General features: G+C 39.4%; 1 protein-coding gene across 1 annotated transcript in view; it reads right to left on the bottom strand.

Moving 5' to 3' along the window:
• sorl1 (sortilin-related receptor, L(DLR class) A repeats containing) overlaps positions 1-19,247 on the bottom strand; it is a 215,176-nt gene that overhangs the window by 26,162 nt on the left and 169,767 nt on the right. Inside the window, exons 42-45 of the mRNA XM_059956940.1 lie at positions 10,153-10,272; positions 9,127-9,291; positions 5,269-5,443; positions 843-949 (exon numbers count right to left, since the gene is read on the bottom strand). Coding sequence (XP_059812923.1) covers positions 843-949; positions 5,269-5,443; positions 9,127-9,291; positions 10,153-10,272 — 567 coding nt within the window. The remainder of the gene's footprint in view (positions 1-842; positions 950-5,268; positions 5,444-9,126; positions 9,292-10,152; positions 10,273-19,247) is intronic.

Genomic DNA, 19,247 nt, shown 5'->3' with positions numbered 1-19,247 from the left:
CTACCATTAATCATTTTAAGATATCCAGCACCTCAACTGTAATGTGAGGCCTCACCATTTACTTTCTTTTCCTCAAACCAAAATCTTCACATCTTTCTCCATATTAAAACCAGAAGAGAAATACTCATTAAAAACACAAACTGCTGGCAGAACTCAGCAGGCCAGACAGCATCTATGTATGGGAGGAGGTAGTGACGACGTTTTGGGCCGAAACCCTTCATCGGGGGAAATACTCATTAAGGACTTTGCTCATCTTCTGTGGCTCCACAAAAATATATCCCCTTTGGTCTTTGAGAGGTCTGTTCTCTCAAGTTAATCTATTCTGCTTAATCTCTTTCCATTTCTCTTAACCTCCTTTGTCAAAAGAGGAATGAGAACAAACCTTTTAGCTTATCCAAACTCATTTCATGTAATGGTCCAATAGCTAATACAGATTTTCCACTTAAGTATGAACCTTAATTAAATCTGAAATGGCAGAAGGAAATTCAACTGCTTCCTTCACTCTTACCAAGTTACAATCTCATATTATGGGAGGAGTGGAGGAATTACCCCCTTTATGCAGAAACTAGCAAGTCAAAATATTATAGTAACAGTGCAGAATAGTGTAACTGTTACAAAATAGCTACAATTCCTGTAACATTCAATTGTCAGTGTGTATAAACCTAAATTAATTTGGGTGAGAATATCCATGATTTATAAAATGCAATTCAAAAAAGTCTTAAGATTAGCTTTCTTAATTTTTGACTTATTCTACTGGACAGTTTAATGCTAACTGACTTGGAATAAAATTGGAGTCAGTTCAAAATAAATAACTGCAACTTTTGATCATGTTTTACACTTACCCTGCTGTCATTATAGCTCCGTTCTTTTAATCTGAGGTTCTTCCACAGCAGCAGGATGTGGTCTTTCTCTGGTATGATTTTTAGTGAGTCTGGTGCCGACAGAGGGACTGCCACAAGACAATGAAATGAAAATATGGATACAATGAGATATTCAAACTATCAAAAAACAGTCACACCACCATCTGCCTCCAGCAACCTTCCTAACAGACAGAGCTCATCGCTCAGTGCATTCCAGATACATTCTTCACAATATATCTGGCCCTAAGCAAAGATCTTGGTCAACTTCTTTGGATCATTGTCATCATTCCTGTGGCACAAAAGCATGAAGGAAATTCAAAAATATACTGATGCATTTTCGAATCATTTGTCATATTATGAACGCTGGCTCTGGGGTATCAGGATAGTTCAAAGTGGTCAACAGCTCAATTTAGTTTTGCATGCAAATGTAAGTAATTAAAATCCCTAGACTACCCAGATGGCATGTGCCATTTTCAAAACAGGCAATAATCCCTAAAAACTATTACAATTTTATATAGTGTTCATACAAATCAGAGTTAAAATTAAACAGCTGTTCATTCCAACTAAAGTGTTTGGAAATGAGATCTGATTGTAATTATTTAGTCAACAACATTTCAGACCCGTTAAACTGCTTATTATAGGCACTGAAAAAGATAGCCATTTTAGGATTACAGAAGTAGACTGGCAGCAGTTATTACTTTTGCTAGATCCCTAAACACAGAGCAAGGAAAACTAGAAAAGCCAACTACACTAGCCATGTCATTCTGAAGCATCACTCACGATGAATACCAATAAAGACTGTCAAAGTTAAAATAATGCAAAGAAAAATAGTTGATGCAATTATGAAAGAAGGGCAATAATTAGCATTTTTGCAGTTACCAAGGTAAAACAGTAGGTGGCATGCCACAGGAATGCTGGCAGATCTGCCATGCACTGCCGGCCTCTTTCCATCTAAGTGCCAACAAGTTCAGCATAGCTGCACAAAATGTGGAAGTCCTGAACTTGCTAAGTGCTTAACTGATCTACTTTTTTAAAAAAAAAGTATTTCCAGTGGCAGAATATAAACCTGTGGTAATTACTTCCACTACACAGAGAATTGTCAAGAGCCTGCAACAACTTAAACCTGGAACAGCAATTTCATTCTTTTCAGAGAAGAACAATTGCAAGAGAAATATTATGTAATTTGTTTTGGCGTAATTGATTTAAGGGCTTACTATTCAAAAATATTACATAAATTTCAATGTTATTTTTAAAAAGTTTTAATTCCTATTTGCTTTTAATTGTTTCTAAAAGTCAAGAAACCAAATAACACCAAAGTTGTGCTTGATTTGAGTAGAGGCATCTCACCATTGCCAGAAATTTTCAGCCCGCAATCTACCAAGATGCTGTGCTTAGCTCATAATAGAAAATATTTGCTTACTCATTCTGGTGGACCTCACAACGATTTTTTTCTAATCCACACTTACCACATGAGAAGGCAAATCTTTTGTTTTACCAAATTTAAATAAGTACTGTTTTCACTTAGATATTAAAAACTATACCAGATTAGTTAGGGAAAGAGACTGCACTATCCCTTTCTGAGTGTCCTTGACCTTGAACGGCCATTAGGATTCATTCTCCTGAAATTCTGCTGAGAGGCAAGCTCAGTACAATATTCAAAACTATTGAGTGGGTTTGATACAGTAATGTTTCTGAAGGTATTTCATTCTGGTAGGTGAGTCTTGAACAGAGTCTCAGAGTCGGGAAAGCGCAATTGATACAGAGGAAGAACTTTTCTCCAAGAGTAACAAACCTTTGGAATTCTCTCAGAGATGGTAATAGCAAGTCATTAACACCAGCACAGATATATTTCTGCACAAGGAAATTAAGAGCTATAGCAATCAGCTCAGAAAATGGAGTTGTTGACCAAGATTGGATAAAAAGCCATCATTTTATTAACTGCCACAGCAGATGTTGTATGGCCTAATCTACTCTGATATCCTAAACCCTGCAGCAACCTTATTCAAAATCTAATAGTATTTCTGCGTGAATACTACTAATCATGACTTGTTTTAAGACAAAACTGAATGACAGCTATTAGAAGCATCCAAAGCACTAGGTAGAGTGCAAGTGTGTTACAGGAATAATAATAGTTTTTTAGCTTTTAATATTTCTCCTTCAGCCAAAAGAATCAAAATACAGCATAATGGTGCAACAGTTAGTTCTGCTGTCTCACAACTTCAGGAATCAAAGTTTGACCCTGATCTTTGGTATTGTTTGTGTGGAGCATTAATGTTCTCTTCATGATTGTGTGATTTTCTGACAGATGCTCCAGTTCCCTCACACCTCCGCTTGCTTAGCTTGGTTCCCCAGGTGCTCAACTTTGGAAGAGCTCACGTGATAAGCAATTCTTTGGAACAAATTTGAACTACCTGTGCATACACCTCGAGGGGATTTTAAAGATAATACAGCAAAGCAAACACAGAACTTAAATGTTTTTGGCAAAATTTCCACCTTAGCCAACAGAATCATAGATATTTTAAAAATGCAAACACGAGGAAATCTGCAGATGCTGGAAATTCAAGCAACACACACAAAATGCTGGTGGAACGCAGCAGGCCAGGCAGCATCTATAGGAAGAAGTACAGTCGACGTTTCGGGCTGAGACCCTTCATCAGGACTAACTGAAAGGAGAGATAGTAAGAGATTTGAAAGTGGTAGGGGGAGGGGGAGATCTGAAATGATAGGAGAAGACAGGAGGGGGTGGGGTGAGGCCAAGAGCTGGAAAGATGATTGGCAAAAGGGATACACAGCTGGAGAAGGGAGAGGATCACTGGACGGCAGGCTGAGGGAGAAAGGGGGAGGGGAGCACCAGAGGGAGATGGAGAACAGGCAAGGATTGTGAGAGGGGCAGAAAGTGAAAAATGGATGAATGGATGGATGGATGGATGGATGGATGGATGGATGGATGGATGGATGGATGGATGGATGGATGGATGGATGGATGGATGGATGGATGGATGGATGGATGGATGGATGGATGGATGGATGGATGGATGGATGGATGGATGGATGGATGGATGGATGGATGGATGGATGGATGGATGGATGGATGGATGGATGGATGGATGGATGGATGGATGGATGGATGGATGGATGGATGGATGGATGGATGGATGGATGGATGGATGGATGGATGGATGGATGGATGGATGGATGGATGGATGGATGGATGGATGGATGGATGGATGGATGGATGGATGGATGGATGGATGGATGGATGGATGGATGGATGGATGGATGGATGGATGGATGGATGGATGGATGGATGGATGGATGGATGGATGGATGGATGGATGGATGGATGGATGGATGGATGGATGGATGGATGGATGGATGGATGGATGGATGGATGGATGGATGGATGGATGGATGGATGGATGGATGGATGGATGGATGGATGGATGGATGGATGGATGGATGGATGGATGGATGGATGGATGGATGGATGGATGGATGGATAAATAGACAAATAAGGGATGGGGTAAGAAGGGGAGGAGGGGCATTAACAGAAGTTAGAGAAATCAACGTTCATGCCATCGGGTTGGAGGCTACCCAGACGGAATATAAGGTGTTGTTCCTCCAACTTGAGTGTGGCTTCATCTTGACAGTAAGGCCATGGATTGTCATATCTGAATGGGAATGGGATGTGGAATTAAAATGTGTGGCCACTGGGAGATCCTGCTTTCTCTGGCGGACAGAGCGTAGGTGTTCAGCGAAACGGTCTCCCAGTCTGCGTCGGGTCTCACCAATATATAGAAGGCTGCACCGGGAGCACCGGATGCAGTATACCACATCAGCTGACTCACAGGTGAAGTGTCGCCTCACCTGCAAGGACGTCTAGGGCCTTGAATGGTGGTGAGGGAGGAAGTGTAAGGGCAGGTGTAGCACTTGTTTTGCTTACAAGGATAAGTGCCAGAAGGGATATTTTAAGCTAGACTGTTATTGCTGGCAGTTCCAATCAACATTTAACTGTTGAAAATTATAACCCAGACTTCCGCATATGCACATCTCAGATTAATAGATAGGTGCGGTCATGTTGGGGTTCCCTACCATCATGCTTGAGAAATCGCCCTCTGATCCTGCACCATGCAATGGTTCCAGGTGGGCAGAGTGGGCCAAAGCTGCTCATCAACCACTAGTACAGATTTTTCAATGCTTAAATAAACCTGTATTTACCTGTTTATTTATAACACTTCAAAGTAATTACATTTTGAATCTGGAAACAGAATGTGCTGGCTATACAAATGATTTTGCATTAATCTTTCTTCAAGCTTGCAACCTAGCTTTTTCCTAGCAGTTAGTAATTACATTTCCTGGTCATATGTACCCTTTTCATAAAAGATTTAAGTCTTACAATTTGCCTCACCTGTGTTAAGAGACACACTTGCTTCTTTGCTCATATTTAACAGTCTAATGACCACAGTGTACTTTCCACCTGGCTCCAGCTGCTTCACGATATATTCTACTGTGTTGTTCTTTGAGGCCACTTTGTAACTTTTTTCAGTCTGGCGGATGGAATCTTTTACAAGAATTGCATAAGTCTGGGAAACAAACAAATCTGATTAGTGACTAGCACATGTTGTTTCAGTTATTATAGCAGTAAGAAACTATTTGGCTATAAAATAAAACCCAGAAGAGTCAACCATACATGTTTAAAAAGACTGCAAGGCTGGTTATCCACATAGCATTTATAGGAGCACAGAATGAAAATAGTTCCTGTTCTGAAGCACAAATGGCCTGCTGGGAGAGGTGACTAATTGGAGTCAAGAACCATGCAATCCGTTTGGCACCACCAAAATGCCTCTTAATAGTATGCCATTTTAATACTAATTATCTACACTGCTATGCAAAAGTCCCAAATAAAAACATACTCCGTTATAAGATCACAAGACTATAAGATATAGGTGTAGAATTAAGCCATTTAGCCCATCAAGTCTGCTCCACCATTTCATCATGGTTGATCCAATTTTCCTCAGACTCAATCTCCTACCTTCTCCTCATATCCCTTCATGCCCTAACCAATCAAGAATCTATCAACATCTGCCTTAAATATACATAAAGATTTGGCCTCCACAGATGCCTGTGGCAAAGAATTCCACAGATTCACCACTCTCTAGCTAAAGAAATTCCTCCTCATCTCTGTTCTAAAAGGACACTCTTCTATTCTGAGGCCATGCCCTTTGGTCTTAGACTTTCCCACCATAGGAAACATCCTCTCCACATCCACTCTAGCAAGGATTTTCATCATTCAATAGGTTTCAATTAGGTCACCACTCATTCTTTTGCATTCCAGTGAATACAGGCCCAGAGCCAACAAAAGCTCTTCATAAGACAAACCAATCAACCCTGGAATAATTTTCATGAACCTCCTTTGAACACTCTCTTTTTTAAGGGGCCCAAAACTGCTCACAATACGCCAACTGATGCCTCAACAGTGCTTCATAAAATCTCAACTTTACATCTTTGCTTTTGTATTCCAGCCCTCTTGAAATGAATGCTAACATTGCATTTGCCTTCCTCACCACAGTCTCAACCTGCAAATTAACCTTCAGGGAATCCTGCACAAGGGCTCCCAAGTCCCTTTGCACCTCAGATTTTTTTGTGTTTTCTCTCCATTTAGAAAATAGTCAAACCTTTCATTTCTTCAGGAAAAGTGCACGAGCATACAATTCCCAACACTATATTCCACTTGCCATTTCTTAGCCCATTCTCCCAATCTGTCCAAGTCCTTCTGTGGCCTCTCTACTTCCTCAAAACTACCTTCCCCTCCACCTACTTTATATCGTCTGCAACGTTTGCAAAAAAACCCCCATCAATTCCATTATCCAAATCATTGACATATAATGTAAAAAGATCAGTCCCAATATCGCTAGTCACCAGCAGCCAACCCGAAAAGTTCCCTTTATTCCCATTTTTTGCCTCCTGCCAATCAGCCACTGCTTTGTCCATGCTAGAATCTTTCCTGTAATACCATGGGCTCAAAACTTGTTAAGCTTAGTTTTTTTTAAAACCAATAGAGCAACATTGCCCCCCCCTCTGCCTTCCTGCCTATGCTTTTGATACAATGTGTATCCATGGACATCAAGCTTCCAGATATAATCTTTCAGCCATGATTCAGTGATGCCTACCATCATACCTGCCAATCTGCAACTGTGCTGCAAGTTCATCCATCTTATTCCATATACTGCACACATTCAGATACAACACCCCCAGTCCTGTATTGAGCCTTTTCAATTTTGTCCATCTTTTACATTGCAATTCGTGTTGACTGCAATTTTTCCCTATCAACAGCCTCTCCTCACTACACATTGCCTGTATTTGTAAACCAGCTACCTCATCTTCAGCACTATCATCCGCCTTTCCTACAATACTTCTTGCACTGAGATACAGGCAGCTCAGAATACTAATCACACCATGCTCAACCTTTTGATTCCTAATTTTATCTGAGGTCTTACCAATATCTACCTCCACAAATTCTTCATTAACTGATCTAGCACTCTGGTTCCTCTGCAACTCTAGTTTAAACCCCAACAACATGTAGTATTAACATACTGACCATATGCTAATAGTTTAGCTCTGCAAAACTAGATTTACTGAATTAATTTCGAACCTCCTTAAAAATGTATTGAAGGTTTTTTAAAAAATGGAATGTCCTTGCTCTTTAAATTATTTAAAGAACATTTTAATTCATTAGGAAATGAGGCATGCAAAAAGCTGTTGACATATTTTAAAATAACTACTATACATTTCAAATTGGGTTAATTGTTTTAGACCTCAAATGTAGGAACAAAGGTGACTGCAATTGTGCTAGTTCCTGCTATCATCCAGAAATCTAAATTTCAACTTAGTTGTCAATTTCCATCCACTTCTCACATTCACATGGCCACTCTCTGATACTTTCCCCACTTCGATCTTAATGAATGGGCTAGAGATCAATATCTATTGCAAGTCTGCAGTTTTCCACAGCTATCTTAACGGCATCCTGCAGCATCCCACCCTGCCCCCTGTAAAAACTCCATTCCATTTTGCTAGTTTCTCTGTGTTGTGCTTGTTCTTATGATGGTACATTCCAAACAGTTGTACTGATACATACATCTTTTATCCTTTCTGCAACAAGTTCACATGGCCATCGGTGCATCTGTTCAATTTTCTGCACTTCTGCTCTTACTACCCTCCCACCCAGAACAAGTACAGAGCTCCCAGCAGGCTCCACATTTAATGTACCATACTATAATTTCTGCCACTTTCAATTTAGTGCCCTTCACATGGTCCTTCCTGCCACTTCCAGTGTATCGCTGGCTTATTTTTCCATTCTTCTCAAAACCTACTCCACACTGCCAAGTAACTACTGGGGATGCATCTTCTTTACCCATCATCCTGTGGTGCAAACACTCCTTCCAGTTAAAGCAGCAATTCACTTCTATTTTGTTCGAGTTCAGTGCACTGCATTCAAGATGCTCATCAAGTGGTTTCTCTACACTGCAGAAACCAAAGGCGGATCAGCAACCACTTTGCAAAATACTGCGATTCAGTCCACAGGGAGATATTAAGCTTACTGTGTTTGTCACTTTAAACCTCCATCTCACTCTCAATGATCCCTTTACCTTTGGCCTCTTGCACAGCTGAATAAAGCCCAAAGCAAGATTGAGAAACAACATTACACCTGTCAACCCACAACTCAATACTGAATTCAACAATCTTGAGTCTTACCATTAATATTAGAAATATCAGTTCCATTTACCTGTAACTTTAATTGTGCTTTTCTCTCTTCACTGACTCTGCCCAATCTATTTCAACATTCCCTTATTTTGGATTGACCAGTTATAGAATTGGGAAGTAGCAGTTTTGCATTTTCTCCCCTGTTCTCATTCATCTTCTACTTGTACCTTCTCCAGACAGATCAGCTATGATTAACAAAATGGCACCACCCTTATTTAGCCAGAGTGACCACTATTTGTGTATCATCCCATCACAGAATTCCCTTCACTCTCTCTACCTTTCTTCCTTCTCTGAAACTTAAAACAAGTTGACCTAGCTTTAAAATTTAAAAGATTAGACAGATCCTGTCTAACCGGAATACTTCCAGCATCTTCTATTTTAACATAGCCTCACTGTTCTTTGTCCACTGGCTTTTAAGCCCATAATGACTTTTAAAAGGTCATGGTGCATTGGAGATAAAAACAAAGATATACAAATTATCTATAGGTGCAGGGCAAACACTCACTAAACTTTCATTCAGCAGGTCATATGGAGGCTGCCATTTCAATACAACAAATGTCCTGTCCTCCTTCACAACGTGCAAGTGGCGAGGTGGCAGCCGGTTATCAGGTATCATCTTGACAACAACATATTCAGATGGTGGCCCCATATATGGGACTACAACACGAACCTGGAAATATGTATAGAAAATTAAAAAGTGATCGCAGGAAAAGTGAACCACCTCAAACTTTCTATAATCACATTTTAGATAAATATTATGCATAAAACTAAATAAGGACGGCTCAGTGATGTCAAATCAATGCCATCTGGCAGTTTGAGCAAGGAATACATGATCAAATCTTGAGACTGCCGCCACATTTCATACCTTTCTTGAAAGGATTGATAAAACTATCAAAAATTCAATGTTATTGCACCCATTTTATAGGTACAAGTTCAACACCAAAGCATCGAATATAATTCATTCCAGAACACCTGCCCCAATAGTAAAGGTTTCTATAAAGCCAACATGTTAAACAGCTGTGAGGATTTTGGGAAATAAAATTAGAAAAGTCCTAAACTCAGCTGGATTGGGTTGCTTAACTATTTCAAACTGACCACACACCGCATGTGCTGCACATATCATTATTTTTCAAGTATAAGAAATTTTTTTATGATTAGGATTCTCCTTCAAACTACACATTAATCTTACAGTTCACAATCAGCCATCATGTGAGCACATCTCAAAGAACCCACATTATACTCTCCAGAATGTTGTGATATCCAGGCACCACCAGGAATGACCCCTGAAAACCACCAGTTACAAGCATTCGACAATGAAGTAATTTCTCAATGTTTTTCTAACATCCTCATTTGGCAGTCTTATTAGGCTAATCTTTTTGTTAAGTTTGAGTTCAGAAGGAATCAATCCAACTTAAAGTGACTAGATTAAAACTGATCTAGAATTTTAAAAGAACAAATCTTTTTTATCATATTTCCATGCAAACAATAACTGACCTTCAGCAGGTAAAAGTACAATAAATGAAATATCTACCAAGAAGAGATACTGCTCATCACTGTGCACTATCGCCGTGAGATGGTTCTTGGATGATTTAACAATATTTGGACTCCGATACAGTTCCAAAAATGACGTGGCAAAGAAAACACCATAAACCTGTTAACAAAATAAGATTGTTACTGTCAAGTTATTTCTGGACAACCTTAACGTTTCAATGATAACTTGTCATCATTGCATACAAGAACTAGCAAGAAACCAAATAAAGTATGCTTTATTGTAGCTCAAGTAAAAAGAAATCAATGGATATAGTAAATTTGGATTTCCAGAAGGCTCGTTAAGGAAATATCGTGCACAGGAAGCTGGTTAGCAAGGTTAGGGCACATGGAATTAGGAGCATCATACTGACATGTATTGAAATTTGGTTATTGTACAAAGAGCAAAGCAAAGGGATAGGTTGCAGCTAGGGTTACTGTAATAGTTAATGCTTCAGTCCCAGCTAATCACTATCTACTGTACATCAATGGATAGATCAATAACGTCAATAACAATAAATAAGAGAATACATCAATGAATGAAGATACAGATGTATTTAAGTCTGTTGCCAGTACTAGGTGGGATTGTGAGTACAGAAGATCATAACAAGAACATGGCAGATAGAATACATGAAAAATATAAAGTAGTCCATTTTGCTGCACATATAGCAAAAGCAGCAAATTTGTTAAATGGTGACAGATTGCCTAGTGTTCAAAAAGACCTCGGAGTTCTTGTGCACAAGGTACTGGAAGCCATCATGCAGGTGCAGCAGGCACCGAAGACAAATGGTATGCCAGCCTTTATTACACAAGGGTTTGATTACAGGAATATGCAAAACTTTCTACAAATATACATCTTTTTGGTGTTTGACATAATGGGAGTGAAATTAAAGTACTGGTATACTATTGTCACATATTTTGATATCCAGTGAAAGAAAAGCTTCTGATTTGCATGCCATCCAGATACCTCAAAACATAGTTACACTAAGTAAAAAGAAAACAGAATGCAGAATATAGTGTTAACAGTTAGAGAAAGTGCAGTATAGGTACACAAAGATCAATAGTCACAGCAATGTAGATTCAGAAATCAAGAGTTCATCTTTAGTCACAATAAGTCCATTCAAAACTCTGATAACAGTAGGTTAGAAGCTGTCTTGAGTCTGGTGGTTCATGCTCTCAGGCTTTTGCATCTTTCACCCAGTGGGAGAGGAGAGATGAGAGAAGGCTAGAGTGAGTAGGGTCTTCCATTATGATGGCTGCTTTCCCAAGGCCGTGGAAAGTATAAATGGAATCCATGGAGGTAAGATTGGTTTGCATGGTGGACTGGGTTGTCAACTCGCTGCAATTTCTCGTGGTCCTGGAACACTTTCAGCAGTTCACGAGTGTGTCCAGGGATAGTTGTTTTGCTGTGTGAAGACATTGAATAGACTAGAACAGGAAAAAAAAAGAGGATTGGAGCACCATTCATGAGGACTGCAAAGGTACAGTCGTGGGAGGAAGACACAGAGAACTGCTTCGAATCTGTGCAATGGCCATATTCAGGGATTCATCTTCAGATTTGTACGTATATGGCAGTCCTCACTGACTTAATCAAGGATGCGTGGATAAGTACGTGCCTTCGAGAACATATCAGACATATCCAAGCCAGAAATTCTGGATGAATCTGGAAATATGCACTCTGTTGAGGGCCAGATCTGTAGTGTTCAAGACTGGCACCCAGAATCCACCAAGACGTGACCAACGGAAGGCCATTGCAAGAGTGAAAAGTCAATTCCTTGTGAATAGATGCACAGTAGCCATGCCATAATTTGCATGCCATTATTTCCAATAAGGTGAGACCTAACAGCATAAATGGATGTGATGCCTCACTCCCTGATGATGCTCAACACCTTTCATTCACACTTTGAAAGGAGAATAAAGAATACATCAGTGTAAATCCCCACAGCACCTGGCGACCTTGCGATCTATCTTGGAGGTCAATATCAGAACATCTTTCAAGACGGTGAACCTTTGCAAGGCCCCAATGGCATTCCTGGCAGGGTTACTGAAAATCTGGTCAAACCAACTGGATGGAATGCTCAAGGACATCTTCAACCTCACACTGCTGCAGTCAGAGGTTCCCAGCTGCTTTAAAAGACCATCATACAGTGCCCAAGAAAAACAGAGTGAGCTGCTTCAATGACTACCACCCAATAGCACTCATATCTACTGGACTGTGCTGCCCAGTCCATCACGGGTAAAACCCTCCCCACCACTGAGCACATCTAGAGTGCTGTTGCAGAAAAGCAGCAACCATTATCAAGGACCCCCACCATCCAAGCCATGCCCTCTTCTCACTTCTGCCATCAGGAAGGTACAGGTGCACCAGGACCTGCACCGCCAGGTTCTGGAACAGTTATAACCCTCAACCATCAGGCTTTTGAACCAAGGGGGAAATCTTCACTCACCCCATCACTGAATTGTTCCCACAAACTATGAACTCACTTTCCAGAACTCTTCATCTCAGGTTCTTGATATTTATTGCTTATTTTTTCTTTGTTTTCCTCTATTTTTGTATTTGTACACTTTGGTAAATAAATTTACTTTTAACTTTGAAATTAATACTAAAGTTTGACATTCACACGAGGATTTAAAGCTGGAAATCTGCTAAATGATGCTAAATCTGCTATAACCACCTTCACCCCAAGTTTTGTTCTTGCAGTTGTTACAAAACCAAGTAATAGAATCTGTGTTTGAATTTTTCACTATGACCTTTCATGTTTTTAAAATAAGCCAGAATACTGGAGTTTGCTAAATATTCTGAAATTGATATATTAAGAGTACCAATCTAAAATTATTATTATTTAAAAATTTTTTTTTATTAGTTTTTCAAAACATTTTACAAATTAAAAACCCCAAATCCCAATGAGGAACATTAAAACAGTGCAAAATTAAGCATACAATAACAATATGCTACAAAGGAAGAGAATTTAACAAAAAAAAAGCACCTAAATTAAAGACAAGTAAGCTTAGTGTCCTCCCCAAGCCCCACAACACAAGAAAAAACAACAGCAACTCCAGACCAACCACAACACAATATAGAGAGTGTAAGTCAGGACAGCCAAACTCCCAGACTGTGAATACACTCAGCAACAGAGGATAATAATGCCTTCTACCAGAAAAAAAAAGGAGCTGAAAGCAAGGGACCGAAAAGAAGGGAAAAAAAACCCTAGTCAAGAGGAAGGTTATGAAAGTACTCGATAAAAGGTCCCCAGACCTTATGGAACTTTAGATCCAAATTGAGAACTGAATAATGAATTTTTTCGAGGTCCAAACAGGCCATGATATCGTTAAGCCATTGAGCATGAGTGGGCGGGGCAACATCTCTCCATTTGAGGAGGATCAAACGTCTAGCCAGGAGAGAGGCAAAGGATAATATTCGGCATTTGGTCAGACTCAGACATAAATCTGTCTCGCCCCAAAAACCGAACAGAGCAATTAAGGGGTTTGGTTCTAGGTGCTGATTCAGAATACACGATAACGTAGTGAAGACATCTTTCCAGAATTTCTGCAAGCTAGGACAGAACCAGTACATATGAATGAGAGAGTCCACGCCCCTCTTGCATTTATCACAGAGCGGACTAACGCTAGGGTAGAATCGAGATAGTTTAGATTTAGACATATGGGCTCTATGAACAATCTTAAACTGTAAAAGGCAGTGGCGAGCACAAAGAGAGGTTGAGTTAACCGATTTGAGAACTGAATCCCAGCTCTCCTCAGATAAGGAGATATTTAAATCCTGCTCCCAGGCCATTTTGATTTTATCCATGGGGGCCCGTCGTAAGGCCGCTAGTTTACCTCGGATGATTGATATTAAGCCTTTACCTAGTGGATTCATGGAAAGAAATAGGTCCATAGCAGGCATTTCAGGGAAGTTAGGAATTAAAGGAGCAATAAAGTGTCGGATTTGGAGATATCTGAAAAAATGAGCATTGGGCAGATTGAACTTAACAGAGAGCTGCTGAAAAGAAGCGAAGCGATTATCAATGAAAAGATCGTCAAAATGTCTAATGCCCTTCCTATACCAAACCTGGAATGCTGAATCGTATGTAGTAGGTAAAAAAAGGTGATTATGAGCAACAGGGCTGGAAACGGAAAACCCCTGGAAACCATAGCATTTCCTGATCTGAGCCCATATACGCAAAATGTGTCTAACAAGAGGATTAGCTATTGATCTGGGCAGACTACTAGGGAGTGCAGAGCCAAGAAGTGCAGAGATAGATAATTCTTTAGTGGAGCTCAGCTCCATCGCCACCCAGTTAGGGCACTCGGGTTGGCCATGGAAGAAAGACCAGAAGGTAGCACAACGTATATTAGCTGCCCAATAATATAAACGAAAGTTAGGTAAAGCCATGCCACCCTCTTTTTAGATTTTTGGAGATGGATTTTATTAATTCTAGAGCGCTTATTCTGCCACAGATATGACAAAATAATAGAGTCTAAGGAATCAAAAAAAGATTTAGGAATAAAAATTGGGATAGATTGAAATAAAAATTTGGGGAGAACATACATTTTAACAACATTAATACGACCTACCAAAGACATAGATAGAGGTGACCATTGTACCAGACTCTGGCAAAGTTTTCACGAAAGAGATCTTTAAACTTCCTTGTGACTGTAATTCCAAGATAAGTAAATTGATTATGGACTACTTTAAAAGGGAGATCACGAAATGTTAGTTCTTGTGCTTCTTTATTAATTGGGAGAAGTTCACTCTTATGTAAATTAAGATTATAGCCAGAGATCTGGCTAAACTGGTCAAGAAGTGAAAACATTAGAGGTAAGGATGTAGACGGATTTGAGAGAAAGAGTAATAAGTCATCAGCATAGAGAGAAACTTTATGCTCAACACCCCCTCTCCAAATCCCAGTCAATTCAGGGCAGTTTCGAAATGCTATCGCCAGAGGTTCCATAGCCAAATCAAAGAGAAAGGGACTTAAGGGGCATCCCTGACGGGTGCCACGTTTGAGATTAAATACTTGGGATTTCTGAAAATTGGTTAAAACAGAGGCAGTAGGACACAGGTACAGCAATTGAATCCAAGAGATGAAACTTTGGCCAAGGTCAAATTTTTCTAAAACTGCAAAAAGGTAGTTCCACTCTATATGATCAAATGCTTTCTCTGCATCGAGGGAAATAACACATTCAGGAATCCCAGTTGGAGGTGAGTATAAGATATTAAATAAACGCTGAATGTTAAGAAAAAGGGAGACGGTTTTTAATAAAGCCTGTTTGGTCATCAGAGATAATGGAGGGAATGACGATTTCTAATCTATGAGCCAAAACTTTAGCTAAGATCTTTACATCAACATTGAGCAGAGAGATCGGCCTATACGAGGAACACTCTGTTGGGTCTTTGCCCTTTTTTAAAAGAATAATAATAGATGCCTCACTGAAAGAGGGTGGCAATTTGCCGTAATTAAACGAGTCAGATAATACTGAAAGTAACTGAGGAGAAAGAAGAGAAGAGAATGATTTATAAAATTCTACAGGGAACCCATCAGGTCCAGGAGATTTCCCTGAGGACAGTGCAGAAATTGCAGTAGAGATTTCTTCTAATGACATAGGCGCGTTGAGTTTGGCTTTGAAATCAGATGAAAGTGAGGGGATATTCAGATTCTGTAAAAATTGATCAATAGCGATATTGTCATTCAGAGATTCAGAGGAATAAAGCAGAGAATAAAAATTTTTAAATGCGTCATTAATTTCTAAATGATCCAATGTAAGGTCTCCGTTCTCATTCCGGATCTTTGTAATATGTTGTTTGGCTTTGGAACGCCTCAGCTGATTGGCTAGGAATTTACCAGACTTATCCCCATGAATGTAAAAGCGACTCTCGCTTTCGAGAAGTTGGCGTTCGACAGGTTGAGTGGACAGAAGGTTAAATTTAGTTTGGAGTTCAACACGCTTCTTGTATAATTCAGGGTTCTTAGTTTAGGCATATATTTGATCCAATTCTTTAATCTGGTTAATGAGGTCTAATCGATCTGCACGGGATCTTCTGTTGAGATTTGCTGTGTAAGAGATTATTTGCCCCCTTAGATATGCTTTCATGGCATCCCAGACAATCTGGGATGGCACTTCAGTTGATGTATTAGTGTTAAAATAAAAGGTTATCTGATCCTTAATAAATTTTGAAAAATCATCATCCGATAGTAAAGTTGAATCAAACCGCCAGTGTTTATTCCTCTGAGGGAGACCAGGCAAATTCAGAGAGAGAGTAATTGGGGCATGGTCAGAGATCAGTATACTCTGATAGTCACAAGAGTGGGCAAATGGAATAAGTTGGTTATCGAGTAAGAAATAATCAATTCTAGTGAAGGTATGGTGAACATGTGAGAAAAAAGAATAATCTCTCTCCGTAGGATGGAGGAAACGCCATATATCAGAGATACCATAATTAGAGAGAAACGATTGAATAGCTAAGGCAGATTTAGTAGGTGGTCTAGTAACAGAGGACGATCGATCCAAATTAGGATCTAACCAACAATTAAAGTCACCACCCAGTATAAGAGAATATGAGTTTAAGTCTGGTAGTGAGGAAAAAAACTGTTCAAAAAAATTAACATCATCAAAGTTGGGGGCATACAGGTTTGCTAGTGCAACTTTAGTGTTATATAGTTTGCCAGAAACAATAATAAAACGGCCATTTATATCAGATATTTTATTATGGAGTTCAAAAGGAATATTTAATAAGAATGGAGACTCCCCTAGCTTTAGCGGTAAAGGATGAATGAAAATGCTGACCAGCCCACTTTGACAAAAGCCGGGAGTTATCAGAACAACGAATACGAGTTTCTTGAAGGAAAGCAATGTCAGCTTTGAGTTGTTTGATATGTGAGAATACCTTCCTCCTTTTAACAGGGTGATTCAATCCCTTTACATTCCAGCTCATGAATTTAAGTGCACTAGCCATTATCGATTGCTAATGCATAAAAGGCAGAAGGCATGTAAAAAGTCAAGCAGAACAATAGCAGTCTGGGAGCAGAGATGTAAACATAGATTCATAAAATCAAAACATATACATGTCCTGAGCAATAAAGAGATATAATATATACAGTGAGTGATGTTGGAACTAGAAAATCCACCTCACCCACACAGCCCAAAACTAGACGGCTACCAAAACAAGTAGCTAGCTCAACCAAAAAAATTAACCCAAATACAACTTCCAGATCTATGTCATTAACAGCAGTTCCGTGTAAATACTATAACAAATACTAACTAGTTTATGCACTAAAAAACATAACTACAGATTAGAACACCTTCTGCAGGAATATAAAACTTAATTCAGAGAAAATCGGAAGAGGACCAAAACTAACCAGCCAGCGAAAAAATTATAGAAGAATAAAGTAAGAGAAAGGAAAAAAAAGGATAAAAAAAAAGGAGAGGAAAGGGAAAATTATAAATTCAAGATGAGTATTTATCAACCATTTACAGAGAAGAGAGAAAAAAATTCAGAAATTAGAAAAAAGGGGGTGAAGAAAAGAGAAAAGTATAATAAAATAAATAAATATAAAAAGAAAAAATAGATCGGCAATTAAACTGTGAACCAACAAACAGGAAGGCCTTCACTGAAGACTTCAAACCTCCAAAACAAGTTAAAGTCAGTTGTAGAACTCTGTAGATAAAGTTGTACAACAATAAAAAATAGATTACACACACACCAAATCCAGGGAGAGATTGTCAACAGCCCTTAGAGTTTTGATGAATAATGTCTGAATGATTCAAGTAAAGTCTGAGTCCAGAAAAAGTAATTTTACTACGAGAAGTACTTATCCACCCTTTTAGGAGGTCTGATCGGGTTCCGAAGATGGCTGGATAGTCGGAAGACTTGCCACAAATGCTTCAGCTTCCTTGGCTGACTTAAACCATTTGTATTTCCCAGAGTTAAGCTTAATTCGTAGATCAGCAGGGGAACGAAGAGAGGGTTTAAAAACCATGATCAAAAAGCACTTTCATTGCGCCTTTAAACTCAGCGCACATCTTTAAGGTCTGGTGTGCAAAATCTTCCACAAAGCAAATGGTTGTATCCTGGAAAATAAAAGAACCTCTGCGACGTGCCTCTACGATCAGACGGTGTTTTACCTGGTATTGATGGAAGCACAAGATTACTGGTCGCGGGCGGTTGCCCAGAATTCCGGCGGGAACATGGACCCGGTGTGCCCGTTCGAGCTTAGGCGGGTTCGGAAGCAAATCTTTCCTGAATATCTCACAGAGAAACTCGGCGAAAGACTTCACTGTTGATCCCTGTTCGGTGGCCTCTGGCAATCCAAGAATTCTAAGATTGTAGCGTCTGCTGCGATTTTCGAGATCCACCGTGTTGAAAAGGAGTTTGTTACACTTTTCCTCCAAGCTGGAACAGAGAGTCTCCGAGTATCGAACACGACTTTCTAAATCTTCAGAAGTCGAATCGATGCGGGATAAGTGTTGGGCATGCTTGCCCACCTTGTCGTTGATCCGATCAAGCTTGTCCTCCAACTGTTTGAAAGCGGTTTTGAATTCCTTTAAAATTTCGTCTCGGAGCTGACCGAGCACAGCCAGGGTCTCGTCTGAGAGAGCCGTAGCTTCCTTTTTCCCGTCTTTAGAGCTCTTACTAGACATTGTAAGTTAGATGTGTTCACAGGCAAGTAAGAGGTACCGAAAAAGTTCCCGACTAAGGTTTAAAAAATGGAGACATTTAGTGCAAAGATAGTGACAGTAACGGAACAAAAGTTCGGAGCAGCTAAGCAATCGCCATCTTACCGGAAGTCTGCCAATCTAAAATTATTAAGCTAATATTCTAGTCTTTATAAATGTGGAGTATTGCTTACACTCCCCCATTCTATTATAAAAAGGATGATTTTTTAAAAAAATTATTAATGAAAAGTTTTTCACAAAATTTGACATTTGAGCTTCTATCTTAATCTTACGTATAAATTATTAATCTATCTATTGCAAAAGCAAGTCTAATTCTGCTTCTTTTGACCTTGAATGAACAAGGCTGGTGAAATAAAAACAGGCAACAAAGAAATGGCAGAAATGTGAAAAATGAAAGAACTTGTGAATATCTCAACCACAAGG

Source organism: Hypanus sabinus, chromosome X2 (assembly GCF_030144855.1).
Source record: "Hypanus sabinus isolate sHypSab1 chromosome X2, sHypSab1.hap1, whole genome shotgun sequence".
In the NCBI taxonomy this organism is placed as follows: Eukaryota; Metazoa; Chordata; class Chondrichthyes; order Myliobatiformes; family Dasyatidae; genus Hypanus; species Hypanus sabinus.
Note: the sequence above shows the minus strand (reverse complement) of the source record. Positions and strands in the feature narration are given on the sequence as shown.